This window comes from Centropristis striata, chromosome 8 (assembly GCF_030273125.1).
Source record: "Centropristis striata isolate RG_2023a ecotype Rhode Island chromosome 8, C.striata_1.0, whole genome shotgun sequence".
NCBI classification, from domain to species: Eukaryota; Metazoa; Chordata; class Actinopteri; order Perciformes; family Serranidae; genus Centropristis; species Centropristis striata.
In genome coordinates, this window is record NC_081524.1 from 13,028,427 (window position 1) to 13,045,012 (window position 16,586).

General features: G+C 35.9%; 2 protein-coding genes across 2 annotated transcripts in view; one reads left to right on the forward strand and one right to left on the reverse strand.

Annotated features, from left to right (window-relative positions):
* Nucleotides 1-840, reverse strand: part of LOC131976241 (uncharacterized) — a 2,340-nt gene extending 1,500 nt beyond the window's left edge. The window contains exon 1 of the mRNA XM_059339173.1: nt 1-840. This exon is cut by the window's left edge and continues 998 nt beyond it. Coding sequence (XP_059195156.1) covers nt 1-820 — 820 coding nt within the window. The 5' untranslated portion in view covers nt 821-840.
* The window catches only part of il6r (interleukin 6 receptor), a 31,757-nt gene that overhangs the window by 11,919 nt on the left and 3,252 nt on the right, over nt 1-16,586 (forward strand). Inside the window, exons 3-6 of the mRNA XM_059339174.1 lie at nt 7,546-7,660; nt 10,309-10,487; nt 11,109-11,278; nt 12,446-12,590. Of these exons, the coding sequence (XP_059195157.1) occupies nt 7,546-7,660; nt 10,309-10,487; nt 11,109-11,278; nt 12,446-12,590 (609 nt within the window). The remainder of the gene's footprint in view (nt 1-7,545; nt 7,661-10,308; nt 10,488-11,108; nt 11,279-12,445; nt 12,591-16,586) is intronic.

Genomic DNA, 16,586 nt, shown 5'->3' on the forward strand with positions numbered 1-16,586 from the left:
TCTCTTTAATGCAAAGAGCAAGTTCAATGGGAACAATACCTTCCAAAAGATCATGTAGTATATCTGGAGGAAAACCTGTTATAGGATGGAAATACTCTAGTGCCTCACGCAACACACAGTCATGTTTCACACCAAATTCACTGCCATTTTTCAGGGCATTTTGTACATGAACGTCATGACTGGCTTTGGTTCTCTGAACAAACTCTTCGTCTCTGACCTCAGTTGCTTGAAACTGTTCACTTGTAGCCATACAGAATCTGCAAGCATATTCTGCTCTGAATGACTCTAAGAAGCCACCTAATCCATGAGCAGCCAGATTGTCAGCAGAAACACAAAAGATCGTGCCTTTCACATTCTGACCAACAGATTCAATAAAAACACCATCCTGTTCAAGAGTGTGAACATCACGCACCAATGGAGCAAGTACAGCTGCATATCCATATCTCTTCAGGTCTGTTACTTTAGCTAACACAGCTAGTTGTATAGTGTGCATTGCTGATTTATACTTTGGCGGCAGATTGGCCAGGACCCAGTATACGCTGCAGAGTTTGTAAACTTTTCGTGATGTGCCAAGAGGGTTAGCAATTTCAAGGTCATCAATATATAGTTGGATTGCTAGGCTTAGATCTTCTATAGAGAGTAATTCATTTTCACAGAAATGAGAGCCATCACGATATGACACATAATGTCTAGGGTCAGTGTTTGGTTCTCTGATCTTGCTGAGAATGTCTGTGTTTTTAAACAACTCTTGAATCATTTGAAGGATTGGAACATACATAATGGTATGGCCAGGTTGCTCTAAATGGTACTCTACTGGCATTACCAATGGATAGTTGTGCTCTATAAATGTCTTTCTGCGTTTGGTAGAGGACAACTCTGCACCTTTGGAGGTAGCACTGAATACAACATTAGAGTCCATGATAGCAGTGACAACTTCGTTGAGAATGGAATCTGTAATATTGTGACCTTGTCTCTGTAATATTTCATCAACTGCCTCCTTGATTAATGGCCGAGATAAACAGAAAATCTGATTCAAATGATCTACTATTTCTTGTGTAGCTGTGTTAGACACATGAAGGATAGCTTGCATCTTGAGAAATAATGAAGCTGCATTTAGTTTGAGCTGATTTTTTAGGTCAAAAGTATCACACTGCTCATCATCATCTGTGTCTGTGCTCTGACCTGGACACTCTTCATGCACATCACTAGTGACATCAGAACTAGTGGCTTGGAGATTCTCAGTATGCTCACAGACAATGTCATTTCGAAAGTCTGATGAAAGACTTCCTTGATGTACTCTACTTTTATGTGAGTTGAATGAAGAGTACACATTTGTGCTATAGTTACAACCTTTGTATGGACATACCACTGTTTCATGCTTTTTTAAGTGTGTCCTTATGTGACTGAGGAGTACAGATTCAGAAAAAGGTTGCTGAAATGTGCATAAAGGGCATTTGAATATCACAGGGTTCTGACTCTGCCCTGCACTGCTGCTATGTTTTGGAGTATGATATCTTGACAAGTGAGTTCCTAGTGCACTAAGCGTCTGAAATGTGCACATGCAATCATCATGGAGGCATGGTAGTGGGCTAACCCTTGAAAAGTGACTGTGCTGCAGTCTACAATGTTTAAATAAATGTGTTCTAGTCGAAAAATAAGCTGAACACAACTTACAGTGCCAAGTCATGTTAGGGGCAGCAATCTGAAACACACAAGAAAAAAATAATTAATTTTTTTTTTAGGTACCAGCTTCTTTCCATCGCTCTAAAAGTCACATAACGTATATATGTAGACATTCATGAAGACCTCAGGATGCTCACAGTGAAGTCGGTTCAATGATAGGAGCTACGGTTTGGCCAAAAATGCTTCCTGTTCGAGGGGTATTTTCAGACATGTTTTTATCTCTCTCTCAGCGGTGTCAAATGTCACAGGAGCATTAACAATAACTGTCAATAATACAGTTTGAATGTCGGCCATCTTATCCTTCTCTCTCACAGACACAGACAGACACATAGACATATATACATAGACTCCGCATTGAGCAGGTTGGTCCGTTCATAGACATATATACATAGACTCCGCATTGAGTGCTGAAGCGCACGTCGACGTCGCTGCCATCTTGGATGTGGCAAAGTGGAGAAGCGGAGTCAGCGAGAAGATGCCTCATTCATGTGCTGCATGGAAATGTACCAACAGATTTACAGTACAAACCCGATCGCATGGCCTCACCTTTCACAGGTAAGAATCAAAAAATACTTTTGATTGTATCTGGCTATTATAACGTAATTTTACGAACAGAATTTGCTGATTTTGGCTAATACTATGAAGTCCCACGCATAATACTAATAAGATTTATTCATCCCCGAAGGGAAATTCGGTTGTCACAGCAGTCCGGTATTCAAGTACAATAAAATACAATAGAATAAAATAAAATACTGAGGTAGCATAAATAAAAAACAACAATAGAAAAAACACTGGATAGAACAAGGACACTTAAGAAGTTAAAAAAGCAGATCAGTTGGTAGGTTGGCAAGATGATGGTAATTATAATTATACTGATGATATGATGGCAGCAATGCTATAGTGACTAGACGGTATATAATTATAATAATAGTACAGTATATAATATAAAATATATGTAATAATAAATAGTAAAAATATAAAATAAAATAGTATGATATATAATATATAATAATAGTAATAATAATAAATAAGGCCAGTATAATAATAATAGTAGTATATTACAGTATATACTAATAATAATAATAGTAATGTCAGCAACAGTACATATAATAATAATAATAATAATAAATAATAAATAAAAATAATAATAGTAACTGCAATTGTATAGCTGTATAGATATGTATTCTCATCAATGTCCCCAGGCATTGATGAGAATACATATCTATACAGCTATACAATTGCAGTCTGTGTGTGTGTGCAAGTTACTATTAAGTTACTATTATTATTTTTATTTATTATTTATTATTATTATTATTATTATTATATGTACTGTTGCTGACATTACTATTATTATTATTACTATATACTGTAATATACTACTATTATTATTATACCGGCCTTATTTATTATTATTACTATTACTATTATTATATATTTATATATTATATATCATACTATTTTATTTATAATTATTTTATTTTATATTTTTACTATTTATTATTACATATATTTTATATTATATACTGTACTATTATTATAATTATATACCGTCTAGTCACTATAGCATTGCTGCCATCATATCATCAGTATAATTATAATTACCATCATCTTGCCAACCTACTAACTGATCTGCTTTTTTAACTTCTTAAGTGTCCTTGTTCTATCCAGTGTTTTTTCTATTGTTGTTTTTTATTTATGCTACCTCAGTATTTTATTTTATTCTATTGTATTTTATTGTACTTGAATACCGGACTGCTGTGACAACCGAATTTCCCTTCGGGGATGAATAAATCTTATTAGTATTATGCGTGGGACTTCATAGTATTAGCCAAAATCAGCAAATTCTGTTCGTAAAATTACGTTATAATAGCCAGATACAATCAAAAGTATTTTTTGATTCTTACCTGTGAAAGGTGAGGCCATGCGATCGGGTTTGTACTGTAAATCTGTTGGTACATTTCCATGCAGCACATGAATGAGGCATCTTCTCGCTGACTCCGCTTCTCCACTTTGCCACATCCAAGATGGCGGCGACGTTGACGTACGCTTCAGCACTCAATGCGGAGTCTATGTATATATGTCTATGAACGGACCAACCTGCTCAATGCGGAGTCTATGTATATATGTCTATGGACAGACAGAGAGAGAGACAGAGAGACACGCACACACACATGCAGCCAAGAAGTTTTTCAAAATATGAGTCCGTTCAGAATAAAAGTCTTTATAAAACTAAAACTTATGATTAACAGAGACATGGCACGACAGGGCCAGAGTAAGTCACACTCAAAATTTCTTTAGAAATTTTCCAGTTTACTATTTGTTATGACACTTTTCAATCTGTAGCCTCACTTAAAGCAAATATTATCTAATAAGGTTATAATATATAGGTTATACGTTATAACAAAAACTAAAACGTTGCTTTTGTGCCCCATGTATTTCAGTTGGGTCAGGGTCAGCTAAACTTAGACTTAGCAGCAGTAGCAGGAGCTAATCAATGGCGCAGGGAAAACATTTTTTTTTAAATTGCAACAGAACAAGAGGACAGTAGTTGCTATAACGCCATGAGTGTGTCTACTATACCTGCTCAATCTTCCTCCACTATTCAATGATCTTTGGCGCAATTTCAGAGCTCAAGCAGCTAGCACAAGCGATAACTCACTCCACTGAAGCTGGAGTAAAGTGTATGCACGTCCACATACGCGCGCACACGTGAGCGCCCCTAACGGACGTATGTTCCCGCGCATAATTCAAAAGTTTTCCGTTAACAGTTACTTAAAAACATAGACTACATTACAAACCCAAAACACATTTTTCACTCACAGCACTTGCAGTTACAACACAAATTAGTTTAAGTGCTGCTGTGCATTTTAGCAGAGCCAGTTTTTACAATAACACATTAGCTAAGGTACCGACTTGACTTGTATGAACACTTTCAAATTGCAAAAAATATTTAAACACATTTATTTTCATGTTTAATACTTACATTTAATCCAATGGCGCTGAAACCTGGCGAAAAAAGCAGAAACTCCGATGACAGTAACTCCGACGGCAGTCCTCTCTGTGGGGTAGCGTGTTTCACCTCAGGTGACGCGAGCAGCTCCACACGGGCAGCACAGGAAACGCACGCAAAAATTTCAAAATAAAAGCGCGTGGACACTTCCGGTACAAGCGTGTTTGTCTTGATTTATATTTAGTGTGGATGCCCAGAGGTCATTGTTATTCATTAATATTTGTCAACATTAGTCAACATTATAATATGAAAATTATTAATTCCTAACATGCAATATATTGATTTTTGCCAATCTATGAAATGTAGCAACATATATTGATTCAACAATTCTTCTAACAGTTTTTTTTTACACATGCGATTGATTTATTTGGTCAAAATAGGACATATATGATGTCAAAACTGAAAAGTTTTAAGTACCTATGAACTTATCATTTAAAGTAGTTGTTACATAATCCGTGGAAAAGTTCATATTAATCAAAAAATATCAGTTTAGTAAACTCAAAACAAGAAAAAAGTTACCGGCACTTAACATGTTCAAGTTAGTATAACTTCTTAACAAATTTTAAGTAAGCATTACTTAATACAATTAACTAATTTGAGCATTCGGGTTTACAGTGCAGAAAAAACTTTTGTGTCCATTTTATATATTGAACAATAGGTCGATATAGTAATTATTGTGATAGGCCTAATGTTTACACGCCTTAATGTTTATTCAGTAGGGGAGGGGCGTTTGACATAGTGGCCAAACAGAATTACAACTTCTGTGTCCTTCCTGTGATGCCATGTGTTAGACTTTTCCCCCATAGACTTACACTGTAAAACACTGTGAAAAGGCTCCAGTGGTGGTTTTACACAGGGGCCTCCAGGGGCCACTGCCCCTGTGAAGAAGCCCTTGGCCCCTGTTGTGGCCCCTGTGTCAAATTAATAATAAAATGATCAATTTAAAACAATGAACGACGGAATAATTCTTACTAGGGGTGCACCGATCGATCGGCGCCGATTTCCTTAATTTTGAGGGATCGGCGATCGGCCGATTATCTACCTAGATAATAGGCCGGAGGCCGGCTCGTTAAGAAGAGCCGTTGTTAGCTACAGTTAGCTACAGTTAGCTCTGTCGCAGTACAGTGTGTATGCGCTGCTGCGCAGGTGTTCACTTAGCGACCTCTGTTTGTCCCGCCCATAGACTGCCATGGAAAACCCTCTCCCCTGTTTGTTTCTTCTTCTACAGTTTGTTTCTTCTTCTACAGCTTGGCATCTAGTCTGCCACACTGTATCATCAAATGTTACGCTGCCCCCGTGTGGAAGGCACCAGTAATACAACTTTTTTTTCTTCCAGATATGATGAACTATTCGATTTTTTTATGATTTAATGAATTCGAATATTCGAAAATCGATGCCCTCCGTAGTTGTCTGTATGTTGTACAGAACAAAAACCACTTTATTTATTGTTGCAGTTTTTTTGTTAGTTTGTCCTGTAAATTGTTGCTATTTATTTTAAGTTCAATATTTTATTAACTACCTCAGGCATTGTGATTTCCTTTATTTGTTAAAGAAAAATACTGCTGTGTTATTATTTTTTCAATATAAGATTCAAACATTGAAGGTGTATGCTGTGAGTTATAAAAAAATCGGTATCGGCCAAAATCGGAATCGGCAGGTCAGGCTATTTAAAAATCGGTGATCGGTGATCGGCCAGAAAATTGCAATCGGTGCACCCCTAATTCTTACCAATTTTTTGTTCAAAGAATATCTCATTGTACACAAAAGGAACCCAGAATGTGAACATTGTATATTAGTTTAATTGTACAATAAAAGCTAAATATAAAGATCATTCTCACTGTACTGCACTTTCAAAATAAAAAAAAGTAATTGTGCACAAAAATGAGAAATGTCATTGTCGTACAAAAATAACTGTTAGTGTTGGTAAGTCTCATTGCTTCAATCAATGTAGTTCTCCAAATATGAGACTTTTAGCTAAAATGAAGTTTTGGATCCTTAAATATCATTTTGACGATTGTTAATGTGCCCCTCTGATTAAACACTGGCCCCTCCTTGGCCCCCACAGTAAAGTTAGTCTAGAACCGCCACTGAACAGCTCTATTTGGGACAGACAACAAATGAACGTACAGTTTCACCAGTGGCGGTTCTCCACAGGGGCCTCCAGGGGCCACTGCCCCTGTGAAGAAGCCCTTGGCCCCTGCTGTGGCCCCTGTGTCAAATTAATAATAAAATGATCAATTTATAACAATGAACAATGGAACAATTCTAACCTTTTTTTTGTTCAAACAATATCTCATTGTACACAAAAGGAACCCAGAATGTGAACATTGTATAATAGTTTAACTCCATGGAGTCTTATAGGGCTATTTTGTCCATTTTTTAATCCTTTTTTTATGTCTTTACATGTCTTTGTAAGTCATTTTGTGTCTTTTTTGGTCATTTGTATCTTTTTGTGTCTTTTTTTGGTCATTTGTGTCTTTTTGTGTCTTTTTTGTGTCTTTTTTGTCATTTTGTGTCTTTTTTGTCATTGGTGACATTTATGTGTCTTTTTTGTGTCTGTTTTAGTTATTTTTTGTCTTTTTTTGGTCATTTTGTGTCTTTTTTTATCATTTTTATTCTATTTCTGTGGGTTTTTTTGGTTATTCTGTCTTCTCATTTTGTGTCTTTTTTGGTCATTTTGTGTCTTTTTCAAGACATTCAAAGATTTTGAATGCTTAAATATCATCTTTGCCATTTTTTCATGTGCTAATGTGCCCCTCTGATTAAACACTGGCCCCTCCTTGGCCCCCACAGTAAAATTGGTCTAAAAAAACCGCCACTGAGTTTCACTCCATGTTTTCTTAACGTGTTAGATCCTCCAGAGACTCCCAGCCTGTCCTGCTACAAAAGGTCACCCAGCAGTAAAATCCGCTGTGAGTGGAGATCCCAGAAGCCCATCACTACCTGCTACCTCTTACTCAGTAAAAGGTAAGGACACGTACACTATAACTCCCTACTGAATAACTTACATTCAGGTGCATCTCAATAAATTAGAATATCATGGAAAAGTCCGGTCTAGTAGTTCAAGTCAAACAGTCCCAACCAAGTATTGAGTGCATACAGATGGACGGACTTTTCAGAGGCCAACATTTCCATATTAAAAATGTTTTTAATTTTTTTTTAATTTTTAAAATTGGTCTTTTGTAATATTTTTTTTGTGCTACACTGAATTGTAGGGATTCACTAAATGTAAGCCATAATCATTATAATTAGAAGAAATTAAATAAATTAAACATGAAATGTTTCATTCTGTGTGTAATGGATCTACAGTACAGGCCAAAAGTTTGGACACACCTTCTCATTCAATGCGTTTCCTTTATTTTCATGACTATTTACATTGTAAATTCATCAAAACTATTAATGAACACATGTGGAATTATGTACTTAACAAAAAAGTGTGAAATAACTGAAAACATGTCTTATATTCTAGTAAGCAAAGGGTGGTTACTTTGAGGAATCTAAAATACAAGACATGTTTTCAGTTATTTCACACTTTTTTGTTAAGTACATAATTCCATATGTGTTCATTCATAGTTTTGATGCCTTCAGTGAGAATCTACAACGTAAATAGTCATGAAAATAAAGAAAAACGCATTGAATGAGAAGGTGTGTTCAAACTTTTGGCCTGTACTGTATATAATTTGTTATTTCCACTTTATGAATTGAATTACTGACATAAATAAACTTGTCTATGATGTTCTAATTTATTGAGGTGCACCTGTATGTGTGAAGTTTATAAATAATACTAATAACACAATGCAACATATAATATTATATTACATTACAAGCTATTATTTAGATGTTGTTTCTTGTAGTCCATGTGTCAACTGACCTGTCAATCATATTAGGTGTGTCCCAATACTTATATACAACTTCAACTCCAAAACATTTCTAATAATTTGTGACATATATTCAATTTAAAAGACTTATCAGAACCCACTGCCCGCCAGCAGGTAAGGGAAGGAGTAGACAAATACACATTTTTGAACTGATGTAGTTTCATTTGTGTTTTAGCTAAAGGCTAAACAATCACAACTGCAAACAAAAATGCTTCATACCTGCAATTTTATGGCCTTGAGGTTCTTCCTTCATAAGCTTTGGCTCAAATGTTATTTTGGTCTACCTGGGCAGGTGGGTTTTAAGAGGTGTATGTTCAAACTGATACATTTATCTGTTTTGAATGCTTTTTAAAAAAAATGTATTGCATTTTACACAGCGTCCCAACTTCTTTGACATTAATGGATTTTCACAACTACCAGTGGTGGAAGAAATATTCTTCAGATCTTTTAGTTTAAAAGTATTAGTATCAAAATGTACTTAAAGTATAAAAAGTAAAAGTACTCGTGCAAAAATTTTCCCTTTTGAAATGATATGTCATTGGATTATGGTTATTGTTGCATTAATGTGTACATATTTTCTGCAAAGTAAATAGTAACTTAAGCAAATAAATGTAGTCATATTTTCCATTGAAATGTAATGGAGTAGGAGTATAAAATGCCAGAAAATGTAAATATTCTAGGGAAGTACTACCTCAAAAGGGGAACTTTTGTACATTATTTCTCAACTTAGACTCTATTAGACCAAGTTTCTGTGTCGAAGTGACTCATGGGGACAGCAGTGTTTGAAATTGGTCTCGTATTGAATGAGCCACTGTTGTATTTGAGTAGATGTACTTACTCTCCACCACTGAACCATGCCAGAAATGTATAGATTTAAGATTCAAGCATTTGCTATTTTTTGTTGAATGTTTTAGACTCCAAATGAAAATGTTTACCATTAAATAGTAACATATATTTTTAAGAAAATGTGCACTCGCTGCAGAAATTTTGCAGTCGAAGCATTTAAAATTGTTGAATGGAAGTGAGAGAGGCTGAAGTTTCAGAGTAATTTAAATTTAGAATTAGTTGAAATGTGCCTTCTCTGTGGCGGCCCCAAAGCTGTGGAACAGCCGACCTCTCCAGGTCAGAGCTGCACAGTCTGTTGAGCACTTTAAATAATTTTTAAAAACCTATTTATTCTCCTTGGCGTTCAGTCCCAGCTAGGCAAGAATCCTTGGCTTTATTTTTTATTTTATTTTTACCCTTTTAATTGTCTTTTTTTTATCTCTAACTCTGTTTTGGATTGAGCTTTTATTACTATTTTATTCTATTTTATTTTATTTTATTGTTTTACTGTTTTTAGTATTTTATTGTTTTTATTGTTTTTATTTATACCTATTTGTGTATGATTTATTCTATTTTAATAACTGTACAGCACTTTGGTCAACTGAGGTTGTTTTTAAATGTGCTCTATAAATAAACTTTGACTTGACTTGACTTGACTTGACTTGACTTGACTTGAAATAAAAGTGCTGAATGGAGTGGAAAATTCAGTTGAATCTGTAAGTTGAATCTCTCTGCTTTCATTAAATATCTGACAGCAGTGAGATGACAGGAAATGAGGTGAGGTTATACTTTTGCATGTACCGTATTTCACATGGGGGTGTGATTACGGTTGGCATATCTACGTGTTAATATCTTACTCATCGTTATGAGAGTGAAACTCTTCTTCTGTTTCTTCGTCGTTCCTTCTCTCAGCCCGACGGAGGCTTTCCTTCGCTTCCCGTGCTCGTACTCGTCTCGGCTCTCTCGCTGTTGGTGTGCTCTGGACCACGATGAAAACGAGCTGAGGACGCTCCACATGGCCTACCTGTGTGTCACGGGCATCGCCGGCAATGCCACCAGCGACCTGCTGCACTTCATACCTATGACTATTTGTAAGTTTGTGTTAGGGGTGTGCCATATCGTATCGTTCACAATAATATCGGGGGGGTTTTTTTAGGGTTAAAAAAATATCATGATATTGGCAACATTCCTACTTCTTGATGTAGTGGTTAAAGTTGTTTTAATCACAAAAAGCTACTTACTCCCTGTTGCTAAACAAATGCAGCTTTCAAAAAATAAGAGCACGGTGTGTTAAGAGAATCCACCACAGAATTTACAAGAAGACTGTCAAAATAAGATGCCTTAAATAAAACATACGAGAACCTTTATTCTCCTTTACAAAATGTCATTAAAATAAGTCCCCGGAACCCCTAAATGTTTTTTTAGTCAAGAGTAAATGTTTTTGTATTTGTTGAGATTTGCACTTCACACTACATTTTAGATTTTCAATTATTTATACAGACTTGAAAAATCATATTTTCTATATCTTTTTAAGTATTTCCTAATATCGTCAAGAATATCGTTATCGCAAAAATAGCCTGCAATATCGTGATATTATTTTAGGGCCATATCGCCCAGCCCTAGTTTGTGTGTCCAGCTGGTGTGTCACGTGTGTGTTTGGTCTGACGTAGGCGTAATGAAAGCACTTACTATGTCCCTTCCTGCTCCTTCAGTGAAGCCAGATCCTCCATCAGATGTGTCAGTCCGACAGGAGGAGGGACAGGAAACGAGGATGAAGGTCACCTGGAGTTTGCCGATCTCCTGGAAGTCTCACGACAACTTCTATCAACTAATCTACGAAATAAAATACAGACCCCTCATGTCCTCATTATTCCATGGGCAGGTGGGTGCTGGTAGAGAGTCTGTGTGCGCTTACTTTCACAGTTCATTAGATTAACACGCTGTTGGCTGTTCTGGCCTGAAACAATTAAACACTCAGGGCTACTTGCAGACACAGGCCTCCATGGGCTTCATCTGCGAAGGTCTCTCAAATTAACACGCAGTGACAAGGAAAAGACTCACACTTACCACTTAGACACACAGAAAGAGCACAAAGGTAATGCAAGGGGGCGCATAAGTCCAAAACAGCGCAAATCAATGACCAAAGTGAGACCAAAAGGGCATTAAATTTACCTCAGAAACACAATATTACCCCAAAGAGACACAAAACCACGCAAAAAGACATAGAATTTTCTCAAAATGGACAAAAAAAGAAAAAATGACCTTAAAGAGACAGCAAATGAGATAAAATCAATAAAAACAACCTCAAAGAAACCCATAATGACCAAAAGGACACGAAGCAACAAAATCATCTGAGACACAAAACAACACAAAAAGACATAAAATAACCTCAGATAGACACCAAATTACCTCAGAGACGCAAAAGAGATAAAAGGTGACCTCAACTAGACACAAAGAGACACATAATTACTTCAAAGAGACTCAAAATAATGCAGAAAGACAGTAAGTGACCTAAAAAAAACACAACATGACATTAAATATACTCAAAGAGACCCAAAATGGACAAAAAAGATAACCTCAGAGACACCAAATGACCTCAAAGAAACCCATTATGACCAAAAAGGACACTAAATAATGTCAAAGAGGTTCTGAATGACCACAACAATAGAGCCACAAAATCACCTTAGAGACACAAAACAACACAAAAAGATCCTCAGATAGACACAAAATTCCTCAATGAGATGCAAATAACACAAAAGAGATAAAGGTGACCTCAACTACACACCACATGACACAGAATTACCTCAAAGAAACTCAAAACTATGCAAAAAGACATTTAGTGACCTAAAAAAACATAAAAGGACACCAAATTATGTCAAAGAGGTACAAAATAACCAGAACAATGAAGCCAAAACCACCACAAGTCTGTGTGTCTTGCTCCTTGTCGGAGGTGATGGGTCTCTCTGCGTATTTGCCCAGGGTGCACTCCGGTAACGAGAGTGTGATGTGTGTTGTTTTTCTGTGTGTGTGTGTGTGTGTGTGTGTGCAGATACAGGTGACTAAGAACTGTTTCTCCTACACGATCACTGATGCAATGCCTGGTGTTGAGTACGAGATACAGCTCAGAACCAGGGAAGATTATGATGGTAGCTGGAGTGACTGGAGTACACCTGTCTCTGGCAGCAGCTGGAGAGGTAAACACACACACACACACACACACATACACACACACACAAATTATGTCATTGTCAGTGGAAACTTTAAATGAGTATTTTTCAGTGGCCCGAAAAAGCCACTTATAGTCTTAGTGAAATGGAAGTGATGTAAATTATGTCTACCTGTAAATCATTAAACTTAATCGCCTTGGTAACACATGATCCATCCTGGGGACACAGACAAAGGTCGTCATGACAACCTAGAGGAGGGCCTCCTGTTCCCTTCCTGTATGAGCGGGTTTTCCAAAGAACCTGTTTATACATACCCATACCTCTTCTAGCATCTCTTCCTCCCAGAATAACTCATTGTCCACAGCATGCATGCAGCATTCTGGACCCTGGATACAGTAGTGTTCAATATAATAGCAGTCCAATGTGACTAACCAGATTAATCCAGGTTTTTAGTATATTTTTTATTGCTACATAGCAAACAAGGTACCAGTAGGTGCAGTAGATTCTCAGAAAACCAACAAGACCCAGCATTCGTGATATGCAGCTCTTAAGGCTGTGCAATTGGGCAATTCGTTGAAAGGGGTGTGTTCAAAAAAATAGCAGTGTGGCATTCAATCAGTGAGGTCATCAATTTTGTGAAAAAACAGGTGTGAATCAGGTGGACTATATTTAAGGATGAAGCAGCACTTGTTGAACATGCATTTCTCTTTGAAAGCCTGAGGAAAAATGGTCGTTAAGGAGTTACCTGTAAGTGCTGTGACAGTTAGAAGACGTCTGTGTGAAGCTAATCTATTTACAAGAATCCCCCACAAAGTCCCTCTGTTAAAAAAAGGCATGTGCAGAAGAAGTTACAATCTGCCAAAGAACACATCAACTGGTCTAAAGAGAAATTGAGGAACATTTTGTGGACTGATGAGAGTAAAATTGTTCTTTTTGGGTCCAAGGGCCGCAGACAGTTTGTGAGACGAGCCTCAAACTCTGAATTCAAGCCACAGTACACAGTGAAGACAGTGAAGCATCATGATATGTTTCTCCTACTATGGTGTTGGGCCTATTTATCACATACCAGGGATCATGGATCAGTTTGCATATGTCAAAATACTTGAAGAGGTCATGTTGCCTTCTGCTGAAGAGGACATGTTATTGAAATGTGTGTTTCAACAAGACAATGAGCCCAAACACACTAGTAAACAAGCAAAATCTTGGTTCAAACCAACAACATTGATGTTATGGAGTGGACCTTAATCCAGTTGAGAACTTGTGGGGTGACGTCAAAAATGTTGTTTCTGAAGCAAAACCAAGAAATGTAACTGAATTGTGTAATGTTGTTAAAGGATCTTGGAGTGTAATAACAGCTGAAAGGTTCCACAAGTTGGTTGACTCCATCCACACAGATATGAAGCAGTTATAAAAAACCGGGGTCACACAACTAAATATTAGTTTAGTGATTCACAGGATTGCTAAATCCTAGAAACAAAAAAGTTTGTACAAAATAGTTTTGTGTTTGTAAAGTCAACGGCAGACACTGCTATATTTTTTAACACACCCCTTTCAACTAATTGCCCAATGTCACAGCCTTAAGAACGTGCATATCACCAATGCTGGGTCTTGTTGGTTTTCTGAGAATCTACTGCACCTACTGGTACCTTGTTTGCCATGTAGCAATAAAAAATATACTAAAAACCTGGATTAATCTGGTTAGTCACATTGAACTGCTATTATATTGAACACTACTGTACAGGTCTGTAGAGTAGAGAAATATTATGAATGCATTCTCATATTTCTTTTTGCAAAAACATCCAGACATACCACAGTAAAATTCAAAGAGACACAAGTTCTTGCAAATTTTGAGATGAAAGTGAAACCATTTTCAGGAAAATGTTTTTCGTAACATATCACTCTATGCTCTTTAACAATGGCTTTCAACTCAACTTTGTATGTTGACATGAAATCCTTTGTACATGTTTCACTCTTTTGATTGGGAATTAGATTTTTAGGGAGTAAGCTGAGAAGAGTAATACTCTCATGTCTTCTTGTTTTTACATTTAGTTTTTTGCCCAGATGCCACATTTAGACAGTGAGGCTTGTGTAGTGGAATTACTACCTCGCTTGAGTGAGAAAATGAATCAAAGAGCACATTGATGTTCCTTTTTCGTTTTCTTTATTATCAGACATCAGAATACACTGCCTAGGTACAGCGGGAGAGCACTTGTCAAATCTTAATTGCTGCTGAAAAAAGAAGGTCCTGCCTCCAACATAGCCCTGAAATCTCTGAGGTTTTCTCTCTGTATCAGGGCGTTTTTAACCTTTCTGTAAACCAGAATTGTGACAGCCCACAGTTCAACATATGTTGCTTGTTTTTCATTATTTATTTATTTATTTTATTAATTCGTTTATTTAACAGGGACAGTGCATGGCTCTCAGCCGTACCAGAATTAGCTACAAGCTAAATTTCATCTGTAGTCCCTGGGCAGGAACAAATAACATCAATCTAACACAAACAAACAAGCTTTTCAAACAGCAACAACAAAGTTTTACACTCTTAAAACACAATACAACATAGGACAACAGCAAGAGTAAAATCACAGTATTAAGCCACAACACAAATCAATGTTAAAATACAACACTTAAGAGATTGCAAGATAGTGAACTAATGTTTGAGTTTATAGTTGGTGGGTGCATGATTGGGTGGATTTAAGCCATGATTTTATTTTAGATTTAAAACCAACGAATGTGCTGATGTCTCTGATCTCATTTGGTACTGAGTTCCAATAATTAGTGGCTCTAATAGAAAAACGAGTACTAGTACTAGTAAATCGCTGTACTGCACAGTGAGCTCTACTGGTCGTCCTAGTACACTAGTCCTTTTCGCACACGTGCAAGCTGCTAGGTCTACTTTTAACCTTAAAAGGATACAATATGCTCAAAAGTAATATAAAATACCACATGTAACATAGAATTTAGTACACTTGCTGGATCTCCCTGTTCATACTGTATTTATTGTACAGCCATGACACTGCTTCTGATTTTCACTTTCACTTTTCCTTTTAATTTACTTTAAGATACAGGAATGTGGCAACACTGTATAATGCTATTTAGCAGGTTAGGAAAAATAATTGCACATATAGTGTTTGATATGCAGATGTAACGGGTGTATGGATAGGGCCTGAATGAGGACGATAAATTGCCAATTGCCTTCTGATCTTTTTCCCTCCTGCAACTCTGCTCCCCCAGCAATGCAAAGTGGCACTGTCCAGATTTATTTATTTTTTTTGCATATAAATGAAATTATATATGTTATATAAATGTTATTTTATCATCACAGTATGCACTCAATTCATTTTATGCATTGCTAATCAATAGTTATTAAATATAACAGGAAAATGTTTTGCCTAAAGTCAATTTTATCAACAAATCTCAAACCATACACAAGAGGAAAACAATGCCACCTAGTGGCCAAAGTAACAAAGTGTGTGGGCGGGAGTGACTTACAGAAACAATTTATAATTTAACAAAGAAAACACATACCTGCAGAAGAGGTAAAGAATAAATAAATTAATTAATTAATTAATTAATTAATTAATTAAAAAGAAATAAGTATATTTTTTGTGAAGCAGAGTATAGTAATTTTTTTTAAATCTACAATAATTTTTTTAAAATTTTTATTCTAAAAATGTTATTTTATTATTATTATTATTATTATTATTATTATTATTATTAATAATAATAATAATAATAATAATAATTCGATTTTTTTTCTAATTTTCAGTTTTGACTGTAACAATAGTTTGCTTATGATTTATGTTTATGAATCATTCCAACATTTGAGTAATAACATGATTGAAGGGGCTCCCTAAAATACAGTTGCAGCTATTAAATTCAGTTCAATATCTTATTTTTCTGTCATAGAATGCCAAGTTAATTTAGTTAATAACTCAGTTAATTTGAAAATAAAGAATTTCAAGGAAAGATAGCTTATGGGCCATTTAATGTTTTATTCTTTTTTTCTGATAAATATCATAA